General features: G+C 44.1%; 1 protein-coding gene and 1 non-coding gene across 2 annotated transcripts; both read left to right on the top strand.

The window, feature by feature from the left end:
• The first annotated feature begins 506 nt into the window (after window positions 1–506).
• fbxo7 (F-box protein 7) lies at window positions 507–13555 on the top strand. Its single transcript, XM_078273061.1, has 10 exons — window positions 507–631; window positions 3635–3757; window positions 4451–4697; window positions 5727–5984; window positions 6182–6326; window positions 7607–7690; window positions 7811–7906; window positions 10494–10670; window positions 12154–12194; window positions 12787–13555. Exons 2-10 carry the CDS (start codon window positions 3636–3638, stop codon window positions 13078–13080), a joined length of 1464 nt encoding a protein of 487 aa, XP_078129187.1. The 5' UTR covers window positions 507–631; window position 3635; the 3' UTR covers window positions 13081–13555.
• A 266-nt stretch (window positions 13556–13821) lies between these two features.
• trnak-cuu (transfer RNA lysine (anticodon CUU)) lies at window positions 13822–13894 on the top strand. Its single transcript has one exon. It is a non-coding gene; the product is annotated as a tRNA-Lys (tRNA).
• Window positions 13895–16244: the final 2350 nt, after the last annotated feature.

The raw sequence follows: 16244 nt of genomic DNA on the forward strand, positions 1-16244 counted from the left end.
TGGCTCAGCTCTCTTTTCGTCACAACGGTGCGATAAATTGAATGTAATACCGCACCTGCTGTGCCGATTCTCCGACCAATCTCCCGCTCCATTGTCCCCTCACTGCGAACAAGACCCCAAGGTACTTGAACTCCTTCACTTGGGGTAAGGACTCATTCCCTACCTGGAGAAGGCACTCCATCGGTTTCCTGCTGAGAACCATGGCCTCCGATTTAGAGGTGCTGATCCTCATCCCAGCCGCTTCACACTCGGCTGCGAACCGATCCAGTGAGTGCTGAAGGTCACAGGCCGATGATGCCATCAGGACCACATCATCTGCAAAAAGCAGCGATGAGATCCCCAGCCCACCGAACTGCAACCCCTCTCCACCCCGACTACGCCTCGATATCCTGTCCATAAATACTACAAACAGGATTGGTGATAAAGCGCAGCCCTGGCGGAGGCCAACTCTCACATGAAACGAGTCCGATTGTATTTTTGAAAATCTTCATTTTGAAACCGGAAGCTGTCTTTTTAGCTGTGACGTTTTGACTTTTTGTGCGTCTCTAGTCGCTCCTGGGTCTGTTTACAGATGCAACTCTTCAGAGAAATGTGATAAAACGACCTGGATTTAATCACTTTAATCCATCATGTAAGTGTTTGTTCTGTTTTCACTGCTTTTATCACCAAATCGTCTTTTAAACAAGTCAACTAGCTAACCTTGTTAGCACTAAGTTAGCTAACTAGCGACGCTTCACTGTTACGCAGCAACTTAAAACGTTGGTTAACGTTCAGCCCAGAAACGAAAACGAAACGTTTAATTTCTTCTTAAATAACAAATCACATTTGATTCCAGCCTTCTGATAAATTAGTTAAATCTGTTTCTGTGTTGTTTTACTTATTTTTGCAATAATAATGTGTTGACAGTTTTGTCTTGTTGTCATGTTTTCTTCCAAACTCTTAAGTTCCTAACGTCAATTAACGGAAAATGTAACGTGTTTTGCATCTGAATGTTATGCCGAATGATTAAATACAGTTTGGTTTCAGGCTAACAAAAAGCTACAGTACTCCCAACACCGAAAAACTACTTCAATGACTCATCAAGCATTTAAAAGATGGAGATTCCTGGCGGAGTTTTGTACTTAAAAGATAGCAAATGAATGACTCATGAAGCTTTCGTTTTGGCCCTATAATCAGGATAATTGTAAGCTTAACAATGGACAATATACTATATATATATATATATATATATATATATATATATATATATATATATATATAAAAATATCTCGTCTATCTCGAAATATATCTCAAGAGAAAATACACACACCTTTAAATATATTCCTTTGTAGACATAGGCATCTCTCTACCAAACTCCTTTAAGTTTTCGCCACATTTTAGGGAAAACTGATATTTTGAGCTATCGTGCTAAAAACATTTATTTAATTAATTTCTGTTTGTAAAAACCAATGAAGGAATAATATCAAGGATGATATACGTCCCAAAATATGTGGACACTCCTGTCAAACATGTGCGTAGTTCTTAAGAAAAAAAACACATTTTAAAAGATGTTTTCTTTTGCAGATATAGGAATCTTTCCACCAAACTCCATTCACTTTTCGCCAGATTTTAGGAAAAGTAGTTTCGAGCTATTGTGCTAATATCATGTATGCTATATTTCTAAAATTATGTGGACACTCCTGTCAAATATGTGCGCAGTTCTTAAGGGGAAAATAGGTATCTTTCCACCAAACTCCATTCACTTTTTTGCGACATTATAGGGAGTTATTTTGAGCTATTGTGCTCTGCTGTAATGCTCTTTGTTTTTTATTTATATCTTTATTTTTGAATTGAATACATACTGTGTTAATGTGGCTCGGGAAAGGGAAGTTTGGGGTCCCTGCTGGAGCCGGATAAGAGGACGAAGATGGATGGATACATACTGTGTACTTATACTTATATTGTTTATACCTCCATCTAGAGAATGTGTGACATGCACCAACAACACCAAAACAAATTCCTTGTATGTGATAAAAAACGTTTATTTAAAAGAAACGTGATTCAGTTTATAAAAACAGATAAAGGAATAATATCAGGTAAGCTAAGTGGCCAAAAGTATGTGGACACCCCTTTTGCACATATTTACTGTACCTTTGGCCTGGGTCTATTTTTCATTCAGCCTCTTTTTTTCTTATGCAACAGGTATTGTGTATATATGTTTCTGTATTTATTGTTTATTTCATTTTATGTTTGTTGGAGCTATTCATTGTTTCGTTATGTTAAATAGTTCTGTTTTGTTTGCATTATACAGCTGCATACGTTTGATTATATCATTAGTATCTTTACTTTGGTTACTTTAAAGGTGTAGTAGGTAACTTATAAAACTCCCTTTCTGTCATATCTGCTGAAACTGACCCTATGTTCCAGTAGAACTACAGGAAGCAGGTCATTAAAATAATCCAGCTCCTCTGGCTCCACCTACAGCTTGGAGCCCTGTTCAGATGGACCAATCAGGGCCAGGGGGGTGTCTAACTGTTCAGATGCACCAATCAGGGCCAGGGGGGGGTGTCTAACTGTTCAGATGGACCAATCAGGGCCAGGGGGGGTGTCTAACTGTTCAGATGCACCAATCAGGGCCAGGGGGGGTGTCTAACTGTTCAGATGGACCAATCAGGGCCAGGGGGGGTGTCTAACTGTTCAGATGGACCAATCAGGGCCAGGGGGGGTGTCTAACTGTTCAGATGGACCAGTCAGGGCCAGGTGGGGTATCCAACTGTTCAGATGGACCAATCAGAGCCAGGAGGGGTGTCTAACTGTTCAGATGGACCAATCAGGGCCAGGGGGGGGGGTGTCTAACTGTTCAGATGGACCAGTCAGGGCCAGGTGGGGTATCCAACTGTTCAGATGGACCAATCAGGGCCAGGTGGGGTATCCAACTGTTCAGATGGACCAATCAGGGCCAGGGAGGGGTGTCTAACTGGCCAGCGCTGTTTGCACGATCTGTTCTGCGCATGCGCAAGATGATAATCCTGTTTTACGAGTTGTCTTAATACATCCATGGGATTTTCGACACTGCACGATCTGTCATAGCTGTAGCGGTCTGCCGTTAGCCTCATGGGTGTATTAAGAGAGCGGTTAGCCTCCACCGGGAAGCTACTGCTAGTTTAGCTAACAGCTAATTCGGCTAACCGCTAGCTGAGACAGCTTGATTCAGTCTAAAAAATAACGTTAACTCAAACACTGGGGAAAGCAGGCTACAGCTACATTAAGACTTTATAGTAATAACAATAAAGACAAGTATTGAGTGATTGTATTATGAGCACAAGTAGTAAAGTAGAACTGACGTAACAGCTGTTATATATATTTGAACGTGTTATTTTCAGGTTTGAGGGTCTTTTACATGCTGTCTGGTTAGCCGAAAGCTGTTAGCTAAACTAGCGTTAGCTTCCCGGTGGAGGCTAACAGTTCTCTTAATACATCCACGAGGCTAACGGACCGCTACAACTACGACCAGAAGCGTGGAACAGATCGCGCAGTGTCGTAAATCCTCGTACAACAGGATTATCATCTTGCGCAGAACAGATCGTGTACAGAAGTCTCGATGCGTTGCCTGATGCTCTTGTTGAGACTGAACCTGTTCATGTTTGGCGTGCAGCATGAAGCTGCGAGTTCGGATCCAGCGGCAGACCACCAGGGTGGAGTTACCTGGAGAAGAGCCCAGCCTGAGCCAGCTCACAGACCTCATCAAGGAGACGCTTTTGTCTTCTCACGGACTCAGGTCAGACATCCTTGTAGCCTTTAGACCTTAATACAGCTGATGGGTGATATGGAGAAAATCAGATATCGTCCATGTGTCCATATCTCAGTTGAGGTAGAAATAGTTTGGCGGTGCGTAATGCAGTAGTAATGTCAGAGTCCTGATCACAAGCTTCCAATATTGACTATTGATTAGTACCGAAGCTTTGAAGCACAAAACATGGTATTTGGGGCAGCCCTAATATGAACTATAAACCAAACACTGGACGTATCTACAGCCCAGGTTATCTTTGTATCTTCAGCGTAATCAAAACTGGACTTTTTTGGACATTTTTATTGCATTTTCAATTTTTCTTTCCGCTTTTTTCACGGTTTCTGTTGGACTTTTTGTCGCCTATTTCGAATTTGTCTTTGACATTTTTTTTTATTAGTTTTTGTTGCCTTTTCGGGGGGTTTTTTGGGACAATTTTTGTCACCTTTTGCCAAAGTTTTGGAGGTTTTTTTCAACAATTTTTTCCGATGTTTTTGTCGCTTTTCTCAATACATGCAGAAATGTCACGGGGAAAGTTAGTTGGAAATCTTAACCCCCCCCCAATGTTGAACCCATAATTACGCCCTTGCTGAGTCCTGACGTTAAAGTCTTGTTCCGGTTCCCGGTGCCAGCAGGATGTTTGATTTCCCGGATGTGACGCCACGGTGTGTTTTTCCGTTTCAGTGCAGACACACAGTTCAGTTTGTCGCTCAACGGCTCGGAGCTCCTGTCCGACTCCGGCGAGACGCTGTCGTCCTGCGGCATCGTGTCCGGGGATCTGATCTGCGTCGTCCTGCCTGAGTCGGCAGCTGGCGCCTCCACCGCCTCCACCAACGGGACGACGGGCGGCGGCACGGAGGCCCAGAGGCAGCAGCAGCAGAACCAAGGGAACGAACAAAACCAACAGACTGCTGTAGTGACATCCAACCGGGTGAGCCCTTCACTAATCTCACTTTGCCAGACCTTCCTCCTCAGCGCTGTGGAGGAGGGTCTGCATCACACAGCCAGACCTTCCTCCTCAGCGCTGTGGAGGAGGGTCTGGCTATCACACAGCCAGACCTTCCTCCTCAGCGCTGTGGAGGAGGGTCTGGCACAGACATTAGTTTATTGACATGCTTTTATTTAATTGAAAAAGTCACAATATGTGTGATTGTTTTATTACATATCTCATGTAGTCTTCTCACTTACAGTTTGGTCAACTTAAAGCCCCAAAAAAGTCAGCAAAAAACGTCCTTAGCCATCAGAGAGTTTAGCAAATCAAGCCATGAAAGAACCTTTTTTTACATTTTTTTTTGGAATTCACTTTATTTTAGAAAGCAGATGTGTTAAAAGCCCCTGACACACCAACCAGACGGCCGACCGTCGGCAGTAAAGCCAGTCGGACTGATCAGTCCCCCCGAGGTCCAGAAAGAGCCTCAGGACGCACCGAAGAGACGCGACTTCAGCGTACGTTCTGCGCGATAACATAACAGCAGGCGGCGCTACTCGGTATTGTCGCCCAAAAAATGAAAACCGGCGGCTGACAGGCTCCCAGATTTTTCACGCGAGCATCATGGCGTCTCGTTCAGAATATGATCTCATATTGGACTAAAATAGTTCACCGAAACGTGTTTCTGGAAACATGTGAAGAGAGAAACAGGCCGTGCAGCTGCTGAATCTGTCTTCATTTCACATCAACAAAGGTCAGTTTAGAAGATTAATGTCAGATGTTGAGAGACTCTAGTCACGCTCATCCCGCTCGCCATTTCCGGGTTAGCTCTCCATCAATCAGATGGGTCATTGAGTCCGACTACCCGCCTTCCGATTCAACAAGTCAGGTCGGCCAAAATGAAGGCCGACGGCACGGAAAAAACACCGAACAGACTCGAGTCACTGACCTTGCCAGACTGTCCGACGGCCGATTATCAGGTTGGTGTGTCGGCGCCTTTACGCTCACAGTCTTGTTGTATTGAACAAACAGCCGACAGGCAGCAGCTGGAGGCCTGCAGAAGCTCTTACACAGACTCAGGACTCCCCTGAGGTCTTGGACTCTGGATCGTCTGGACCGCCTGCACCGTCGGAGCCCAGCTGGGAGCCGATGCTGTGCAGCGAGGCGGAGGACGGCCAGGCTCCTCTGTCCCTGGAGCTCCTCCACCACTCGGCAAAGACCAGCAGTCCCAGCGACGCCGTCATGGTGGCCGGACACCTGCTGATGCTCGAAACGGGCTTCGCTACACAGGTAAGACGGCCGCAGGATGGATGGAATCCACTCAGACTAAACTCAACCTAGCCAACAGCACTCTAAATAACTCACTAAAACTAAACTGAAAAGAAATCAGAAAGTCAAAGCTAAAATACAAAAACGTGTGTGTGTGTGTGTGTGTGTGTGTGTGTGTGTGTGTGTGTGTGTGTGTGTGTGTGTGTGTGTGTGTTCAGGGCTGTGAGGTGAAGGCTGGGGAGATGCCTGCAGGCTGGAACGCAGCGGCCGGCGTCTACCGGCTGCAGTACTCTCACCCTCTGTGTGACAACAGCGTCGCCATGGTGGTGGCCGTGTGCATGGGCCCCGTGCTCGTCATCAACGGTCAGTTATCCTCCTTTTCTCTACAGCTGCAAAGACTAGTCCATTAGTCGTCAACTCTTACTGTACGTACACCTCGCTGCCGACTTGATCTTCTAAAGATACAGGAAGTCATTCATCTTCAATGGAAGCTTCTCTCAGCTGCAAGGAGCGTCAAATCTGTCGGCGTCGCATTTTGAGCGACCAGAGCGTCAATCAGAAAGCTGAAAGTAGGTCAACGTTATGGTAATGAGCTGTGACGTTCAGCAGCAACCAATCAGAATATAGATGTCCTTCACGCTGGCTGATCCCAGAGAAACGTACGATGTAAACTTTCGTACGCTAACGCTAGCATGCTACCTCGTTCTCAATAGCAAAGCACTGCTACGACACACACAAGTTCACCATAATCTCCAAAAGAACTACTTCTATGTGCGCCCTCATTTAGAAGAAGTCTCCCAGCTAATCCTGCCTTGTAACTGACTGAAGCTGGAGAAACAGCCTTTCTTTTACTGTCTATGGAGCTAGCTAGCTGACATGATCTACATCTGAGCTACTGAGCATGTGCAATCAAAGATAGTACAGAAGAAGAAGAAGAAGAGAGGTCTCACTCTGTAGCTGAAACAGAGACCAGCTGAAAAGAGGATCTGCAGCAGTGAGAGAGAGCTGTGCAGTACAACAACAATATGGTGTTTTTTGACAATTAAACCATGTAAACCTATTCTGGTACAACCTTAAAATACAGTTATGAACCTGAAAATGAGCAGAATATGGACGCTGTAATAGCGATCACGTGCAGTGAATGGTTAACATGCTTTTACGTCTGTTTTGGTGAGCCCAGAGGGGAAATATGTCAGTTTAAAAGTAGCCTACATTTACAGTAGCTAGCTAACGGTAGACTACGGAGAGAGGGGGATATTTTTACGTCCGTTTCGGAGCGACAGAGGGGAAATATTTCAGTCCACACATTAAGTGGAACCGGAATTTGCGTTTTAATCCGGTCCGATTCCTACCGGTTGCGTAGGCGTTTCGGGACCCAACCCTATTTAAATCCAGAATAATTGTCAGTTGAAGTGCTTGTCCAACGAAGGATTGCAGAAGTTTTTTTTTTTTCCAAGTTTTTGTTGCTTTTCTCCCCCCCTCCAATGTTGAACCCTAAGTTACGCCCTTGCTTTGTATTAACGGGTAAAACTGTCCGTTGTCTGTCATCATTTTTACTTTTGGAGCATTAAAAAGTAGCATAACAACGGATGTTTTGGAACAGCTCACGTCTTCTGTGTTCTAACCCGTTTGTTCTTCTGCAGCGACCCTGAAGGTGAACGAAACCGTCGACACGGTCCGGAAACTGTGTCTCAATCCGTCCAGCTTCGTGACCCACGAGTGGCCAGGTAGAGCTTTCGATTGTCGAACTGGACCAGCGTGATCAGCGCTTCTTCTGTTAATAATAATAATAATAATAATAATAATAATAATATGCATCTGGAATCCCATCTGTGTTGTGTGTTCAGGAGAAAGTGCAGCTGCAGCTTACAGAGATTTGAAGAAACTGTCCCGAATCTTCAAAGACCAGCTGGCGTACCCGTTGATTGCCGCCGCCAGAGAAGGTACGCACGCCGCACGCCGCACGCCGCAGCTCCCCGTTATTCTCTGCACACGAGTTTCTTATCCCTCCTGTTGTCCTCGGGTCAAATCTGACCCATTTTCAAAAAGTGGGTTTCTTTCAACCAAATGTTCTAAAAGAATAACGTGGATGGTTCCTACGACGCTCTTCACAAGTTAAACAAATGATCAGTTCACTACTTTCATTGAATTTGGGGGTTTTTTATTCAATTTTATAGCATTTGAAGAAAATAAAATCGACAAAAACGTTGAAAAAAGTGAAATATTTTTTGAAAAAGTGACTAAAATGTTAAAAAGTGACAAATGTTGAAAAAACTGACAAATGTTAAAAAGTGACAAACGTTGAAAAAAGTGACAAATGTTGAAAAAACTGACAAAAATGTTAAAAAGTGACAAAAAACTTGAAAAAAAAAGTGACAAATGTTGAAAAAAGTGACAAAAAACGTTGAAAAAAACGTTAAAAAAAGTGACAAAAACATTGAAAAAAACATTTAAAAAAAGTGACAAAAAACGTTGAAAAAAGTTACAAAAAACGTTGAAAAAAGTGACAAAAAACGTTGAAAAAAGTGACAAAAATGTTGAAAAAAACGTTAAAAAAAAAGTGACAAATGTTGAAAAAAGTGACAAAAACGTCGGGAAAAGGGGCAGTAGTGACGAAATGTAAAAAAAAACCAAAATAGCTTGAATTTGAAATTCTGACCCAGAAAAACCAAAAGCTGTCGTGGTCGTGGTCGGCGGGAAGACAACACAAGAGTCGGACCCCAATCACACGGGACTAGTATCACCTGGGGGCCTCGTGTGATTTAGACATCCACCCCCCACATCTGAGTTTCTCCAAATCTACGGCAGAGGAGGGCCAGGCCCCCTGCACTTGGGTCGGGGGTTTGAACTCTTTTAGGGCCGGTAGAGGCTACCAGAGGCGCATCTACGGTGGCCCTGAAGTGCAAATCACAACAGCAAAAAGAAAAACGCAACAGCAAATCATAAAACACGACAGCAAATAGGAAAACACGACAACAAATCATAAAACACGACAACAAATAGGAAAACACGACAACAAATAGGAAAACACGACAACAAATCATAAAACACGACAGCAAATATGAAAACAAAACGGCATTAACTTCTACCGGAAAGGTAGGGCCTATCTAGCAGAGGACGGAGCCTCCTGATTGGACAGACGGACTGTCTGTCTTTTAACAGGAAGGAGAGGTGAAAAACACGGAAAAGCGGCTACTTTTAACAGAGAGACAGTCCGTCTGTCCAATCAGGAGGCTCCGTCCTCTGCTAGATAGGCCCTACCTTTACGGTAGAAGTTAATGCCGTTGTGTTTTTCTGTTTGCCGTTGTGATTTTCTATTTGCCGTTGTGATTTGCACTTCAGGGCCACCGTACACATCATCCCGACACGCCGATTCACACGGGACTAACCGGCAGAACGTCTGCGTCCCTACTCCGTCCCAGCTCCAGCGGTCCCAGATACAGAGCTTCTATTGTTGACGGACGCCAGATGAATGTAGTGGAGTAACTAAAGTAACTAGTAACTAAAGTAACTAGTAACTAAAGCTAGAACAGATGAATGTAGTGGAGTAACTAAAGTAACTAGTAACTAAAGCTGCAACAGATGAATGTAGCGGAGTAACTAAAGTAACTAGTAACTAAAGCTAACAGTAAATGAAAGCGGGAATAGATTAAATGTAGCGAGTAACTAAAGTAACTAGTAACTAAAGCTGGAACAGATGAATGTAGCGGAGTAACTAAAGTAACTAGTAACTAAAGTAACTAGTAACTAAAGCTGGAACAGATGAATGTAGTGGAGTAACTAAAGTAACTAGTAACTAAAGCTGGAACAGATGAATGTAGCGGAGTAACTAAAGTAACTAGTAACTAAAGCTGGAACAGATGAATGTAGCGGAGTAACTAAAGTAACTAGTAACTAAAGCTGGAACAGATGAATGTAGTGGAGTAACTAAAGTAACTAGTAACTAAAGCTGGAACAGATGAATGTAGCGGAGTAACTAAAGTAACTAGTAACTAAAGTAACTAGTAACTAAAGCTGGAACAGATGAATGTAGCGGAGTAACTAAAGTAACTAGTAACTAAAGTAACTAGTAACTAAAGCTGGAACAGATGAATGTAGCGGAGTAACTAAAGTAACTAGTAACTAAAGTAACTAGTAACTAAAGTAACTAGTAACTAAAGCTGGAACAGATGAATGTAGCGGAGTAACTAAAGTAACTAGTAACTAAAGCTGGAACGATGTAGTGGAGTAACTAAAGTAACTAGTAACTAAAGCTGGAACAGATGAATGTAGCGGAGTAACTAAAGTAACTAGTAACTAAAGTAACTAGTAACTAAAGCTGGAACAGATGAATGTAGCGGAGTAACTAAAGTAACTAGTAACTAAAGCTGTAACAGATGAATGTAGCGGAGTAGAAGTAGAAAGTGGCATGAAAAGAAAAGACTCAAGTAAAGTACAAGTACCTCAACATTTGGACTCAAGTACAGTACTGGAGCAAATGTACTTAGTTACACTCCAGCGCTGATGTCACTGTGATGTCACTATTTGCAGCGATGGCTCTGCCGGTGGCGTTCGGTCTGGCTGCTCTTCCTCCGGAGCTGCTCCTCCGTGTCCTGCGGCTGCTAGACGTCCGCTCCGTGGTCAGACTGTCGTCGTCCTGCCGACACCTGAGCGTCTGCTCGGCCGACTCCTCGCTGTGGAGACACCTGTACCTGCGCGACTTCACAGGTGAGACAACAGGCTTTTATAAACACAGTTTGTCTTCTGATCGCCTTGGTGGATGTGTGACTTAAAGGGTAGCTTCGGTATTTTTTAACCCTGGGCCCTATTTTCCCACGTTTTTGTGTCTAAGTGACTGACTCTCCAACACCTCAACACTTCCTCTGAGTAGTAGTAGCAGCAGATGCTAACATATGCTAACATATGTTAATATGCACACAAAAAAATACTCAAATCTTAACACATGCTAACACATCTTCTAACATGCTAACATATGCTAATATGAAAAAAAAAATCATATGCTAACACATCTAACATGCTAACATATGCTAATATGCAAAAGAATGCTCATATGCTAACACATGCTAACACATCTGCGAACATGCTAACATATGCTAATATGCAAAACATTCTCATATGCTAACACATCTGCGAACATGCTAACATATGCTAATATGCAAAACATTCTCATATGCTAACACATCTGCTAACATATGCTAATATGATAAAATGCTCATATGCTAACACATCTTCTAACATGCTAACATATGCTAACGCATGCTAACATATGCTAATATGAAAAAAATATCACATACTAACACATCTTCTAACATGCTAACACATGCTAATATGCTATGACTCAGATTATTATTCTAAGTGTCTGACAACATTATGAAAGGATCCCTACAGAGATAGACCTTTTAGTTAAAGAGGAAGATCCTTTTAGTTTAACATGAAACAGCCCCAAAATCACCATCACCAAACTACACCAGACTCCATGTAAATAATCAGGACTTTTAGCGTGTATAGAGCCAGCATATCTCCACATGTAAATGGGTGAATTAAGGGTTTATTTCAACCAAACCAGAGTGGTGATTGTTGGAACAGTGGAAAGATGAACCAAGACGGACTTTGATAGTTTTATTTAGTTTCTGTCCACTTTGAATGAAGTGTGTTTTACGTTGATAAAAGTCCTGATTATTTACATGGAGTCTGGTGGAGATATGCTGGCTCTATACACGCTAAAAGTCCTGATTATGTACATGGAGTCTGGTGGAAATATGCTGGCTCTATACACGCTAAAAGTCCTGATTATTTACATGGAGTCTGGTGGAGATATGCTGGCTCTATACACGCTAAAAGTCCTGATTATGTACATGGAGTCTGGTGGAGATATGCTGGCTCTATACACGCTAAAAGTCCTGATTATTTACATGGAGTCTGGTGTAGTTTGGTGATGGTGATTTCGGGGCTGTTTCATGTTAAACTAAAAGGATCTTCCTCTTTAACTAAAAGGTCTATCTCTGTAGGGATCCTTTCATAATGTTGTCAGACACTTAGAATAATAACCTGAGTCTGTCAGCAGCAACAACAGAACTTTTAGTGGATGCTGACTGACGGTTTAGCGTCATATTGTAGCTTGTCCAGGGCGAAAAACTCCCAAGTTGTTGTTTAAATAATGCATAATAAACGTGTGTGTGTTGCGGTTCAGATCGAGATCTCAGCCGGTCCAGAGACACAGACTGGAGAGAGGTGAGAAACACACAACAACCTCAGTTCACCTGCACACACTGAATCCATATCTGGAAGTTACGCCCTTTCAACAAACAAAGAAATCTCTTTCTTTTCCGCTGTGTTGCACCAGCTGATAAAAAAACATATTGTGCAGCTTCTAGTATTTATATATATACATATTTAAATATTGACTCTTTTATTGTGAAAATCTGCAGTTGTAACGTTACCTGTAAATCTCTCTCGGCTGTTGCCTTTTTCGAGATTTTTGTGACATTTTTTTCCAATGTTTTTGTCGCCTTCTTCAAGGTTTTTTTTGGACATTTTTTCTTTTATTTTGTCGCCTTTTTTTTAGGTATTTTTGACAATTGTTTTTAGAGTTTTTGTCGCCTTCTTCGAGGGTTTTTTAGAATGAAAAAAAAAATCAGTTATAAACCTTTTTTTTTTTTGCCGCCTTTTGGCGTTTTTTCGCACGTTTCCCCGATAGATTTTTTGGTGTTTTTGTCGATATCTTTAACACACGATCCCAACCCCTCATATATTACATATTTAAATATTTCCTCTTTTATTGTGAAAATCTGCAGTTGTAACGTTGCGTGTAAATCTCTCTCAGTTGTACAAAAGGTTCCATAAGCTTCGCTGTGAGCTCCGCCACGTGACCCGCCACCGCTCGCTCCCCGTGCCCGTCCCGTACCACCCCCTCCACCACCCGCTGCCCGTCCCGCTGCACCCCCCGCTGCCCGGCATCATCGGGGGGGAGTACGACCAGTGGCCGGGCTTCCCCCGCGCCCTCCTCCCTCGCCCCCGCTACGACCCCATCGGCCCGCCGCGAGATCCCGACGGACGGCTCCCCAGAGTGCGGCCGACTGCGGGACGTCCCGCAGACATCCGGCGAGGATTCATCTGAGCCGTGCTGTTCTCTTCTGTTCTTTGTCTTCTGCAATAAAAACAACAACACAGACAACAACAACAACAACAACAACAGTCTTCCTTTATTCACGACGACCGTTACGTCACGTTTAGGCACCAAAAGGACTCGCTGAGTTTAGGAAAAAGATTTCGTTTCCTGGGTGAAAGTATTACAGTCATATTCTTATATTAGCTGAGAATCTTGAATTAATTTGGGTTTAATAATACAACTTCACAAAGTAAAGCAAATGTTTTTCAAAATAAAAGCACTCTGGTAAAGTCAGGAATCATTTTGGCTTTTTATGAAATCCTGTAAAGTTGTGACTCAGTTTTTCATAAGTCTTGCCTCACTGTTAAAATGACTCTTATTATGATTATGTTGTTTGATATTTGAGTTTTCTGCTTTTGAACGCTGGAATAATCTGCAAATGGAATAAAAAACAAATCCATCTGACTAAGATGGTTGTAACTTCTGTAGTAAAGGACCTTCGTTTGTTTCTCTTCCTTCCACCTCCGGCCCTTTAATGGGACCAAACTGCTTAAAATCATGTTTATTTTTCTTTTAAGATAATTTTTTGGGGCATTTTTGGCCTTTGTTTATATATGACAGCTGAAGACATGAAAGAGGGGGGGGAGAGACAGAGAGAGAGGGAGACACACAGAGAGAGACAGAGAGAGAGAGAGAGAGACAGATGCAGCAAAGGCTGCTGTATCGAGGAGTAAACATGCTAATGTAGTTGCCCGGCTAGCTCAGTCGGTAGAGCATGAGACTCTTAATCTCAGGGTCGTGGGTTCGAGCCCCACGTTGGGCGCATACCTTTTTGTTCCATTTTACAAATGTACATACTGTAACTACACCTATACATATTGTACTGCTCTTCATACTACTCATCCTGCACATACTTATTCTCACTACTCTTGTTACCACACTGTACATATCTGTCTATATGGTTCATACTGAACATCCATATTCTGTTTTTCTTATAATACGCTGCATCTATCTTTTATTCTACTAGTATAATGTCACTGCTGCTACATTGCACATATCTGCACATGTTCATATTACATAGCCATATTTATTCTGCTCTTATAAGGTAACTGCTAATACACTGCTCATATTTATATTTCATTTATAGTACTCTGAACCACCTTCTGTAAACCAGCTGTGTACTACTTGTACTTGTACTCTGCATAACCTATATGGGCGCGCGCTCTACCAGGTGAGCTACCCCGGCGCCCTAAACCCAGTTTCTTCATTAATTGCCCTAGAAGTTGATTCTCAGTAAAAATACTGTTTTTATTCAGTAATTCATTTCAGTGACTTTGGTTTTTTTTCTCAACACTTCCTGTGTGTTTCAAACTAAAAGAGGGATCGTCTAGTCCACTGGTTCTCAGGCTTTATTTCACTAATGTTCCCCCGTTGAACAGCGTCTTTAAGCCATGTACCCCCTAACCAGCGCAAATCATTTTTTGTAGAAAATAAAAAGTCTGTATAAAGAGGAAGAATACAGCGATGTCAGCGACAGATTTACTAAACGACAGCCTTGGACCTGGAGGACATTTAGATGATGAAGAATGGAGACAAAAACCTGGAAAAACACGGTAGAAAGAATATCAGAAAATGTAAAAACACAGAGCTGAACATATTTACTAGCATGTTAGGCCTCCTGCACACTGGCTGCGTGGCGTGAGCGTGCTGCTGCTGTGGCGTTTCAGCTGCGAGGTGTCTGCTGGAGCTGCTGCTGCTGGAGCTGCTGGAGCTGCTGCTGCTGGAGCTGCTGCTGCTGGAGCTGCTGCTGCTGCTGGAGCTGCTGCTGCTGGAGCTGCAGCTGCAGCAGCTGGAGCTGCAGCAGCTGCTGCTGGAGCTGCTGCTGCTGGAGCTGCTGCTGCTGGAGCTGCTGCTGCTGCTGCTGGAGCTGCTGGAGCTGCTGCTGCTGGAGCTGCTGCTGCTGGAGCTGCAGCTGCAGCAGCTGGAGCTGCAGCAGCTGGAGCTGCTAGCCTTGTCTGAACACATGGATGTTTCCCATTGATAACTGTGTTTTGTACATTTGTTTGCACATATTCCGATATATATTTTTATATTTCAATTCCCTTTCCTGAGATAATGAAGTCCATGTTATGGTTTTATCAGAATCCAGTGAAAGACTTCAACAGATTTCGCATTTATGTCAAAACCTCGAGACTTTCAAACATCAGCATGTCATTTATTAAATATATTTGTGTCTAAATGACAAACATATTTTCGTATTCTATGTTGTCTGGAAACGCTTCCAACACGCTTGCGCGTCGCATAAAAAATAGGCGTCGGTCTTCTTTCTAGCATGCACGCTCTGACCGGTTACCATGGGAGCCAAAATAAAGACTGACACACCCACGCAGCTAACACCCTCACGCCACGCTCAAGCCACGCAACTGACACACTCACGCCACACAGCTGACACGCTCACGCCACACACTGCTGACACGCTCACGCAGCTGACACGCTCACACCACACAGCTGACACGCTCACGCCACGCTCACGCGCTCACGCAGCTGACACGCTCACACCACACAGCTGACACGCTCACACCACACAGCTGACACGCTCACGCCACGCTCACACCACGCCACAGCTGACACGCTCACACCACACAGCTGACACGCTCACGCCACGCTCACGCAGCTGACACGCTCACGCCACACAGCTGACACGCTCACGCCACGCCACGCCACACACAGCTGACACGCCACGCAGCTGACACGCTCACGCCACACAGCTGACACGCTCACGCCACACAGCTGACACGCTCACGCCACGCACGAGCTGACACGCTCACGCCACACAGCTGACACGCTCACGCCACACAGCTGACACGCTCACGCCACACAGCTGACACGCTCACGCCACGCACCCAGCTGACACGCTCACGCCACACAGCTGACACGCTCACGCCACACAGCTGACACGCTCACGCCACACAGCTGACACGCTCACGCCACACAGCTGACACGCTCACGCCACACAGCTGACACGCTCACGCCACACAGCTGACACGCTCACGCCACACAGCTGACACGCTCACGCCACACAGCTGACACGCTCACGCCACACAGCTGACACGCTCACGCCACACAGCTGACACGCTCACGCCACACAGCTGACACGCTCACGCCACACAGCT

The sequence above is a fragment of the Sander vitreus genome, chromosome 17 (genome assembly GCF_031162955.1).
Source record: "Sander vitreus isolate 19-12246 chromosome 17, sanVit1, whole genome shotgun sequence".
NCBI lineage: Eukaryota > Metazoa > Chordata > Actinopteri > Perciformes > Percidae > Sander > Sander vitreus.

Coding starts and splice junctions, on each gene's coding strand:
- fbxo7 (XM_078273061.1), top strand. CDS start 3,636: ATGAAGCTGCGAGTTCGGATCCAGCGGCAGACCACCAGGGTGGAGTTA. Junction 7,691..7,810: donor CGTGACCCACGAGTGGCCAG/GTAGAGCTTTCG, acceptor TTGTGTGTTCAG/GAGAAAGTGCAGCTGCAGCT. Junction 7,907..10,493: donor GATTGCCGCCGCCAGAGAAG/GTACGCACGCCG, acceptor CACTATTTGCAG/CGATGGCTCTGCCGGTGGCG.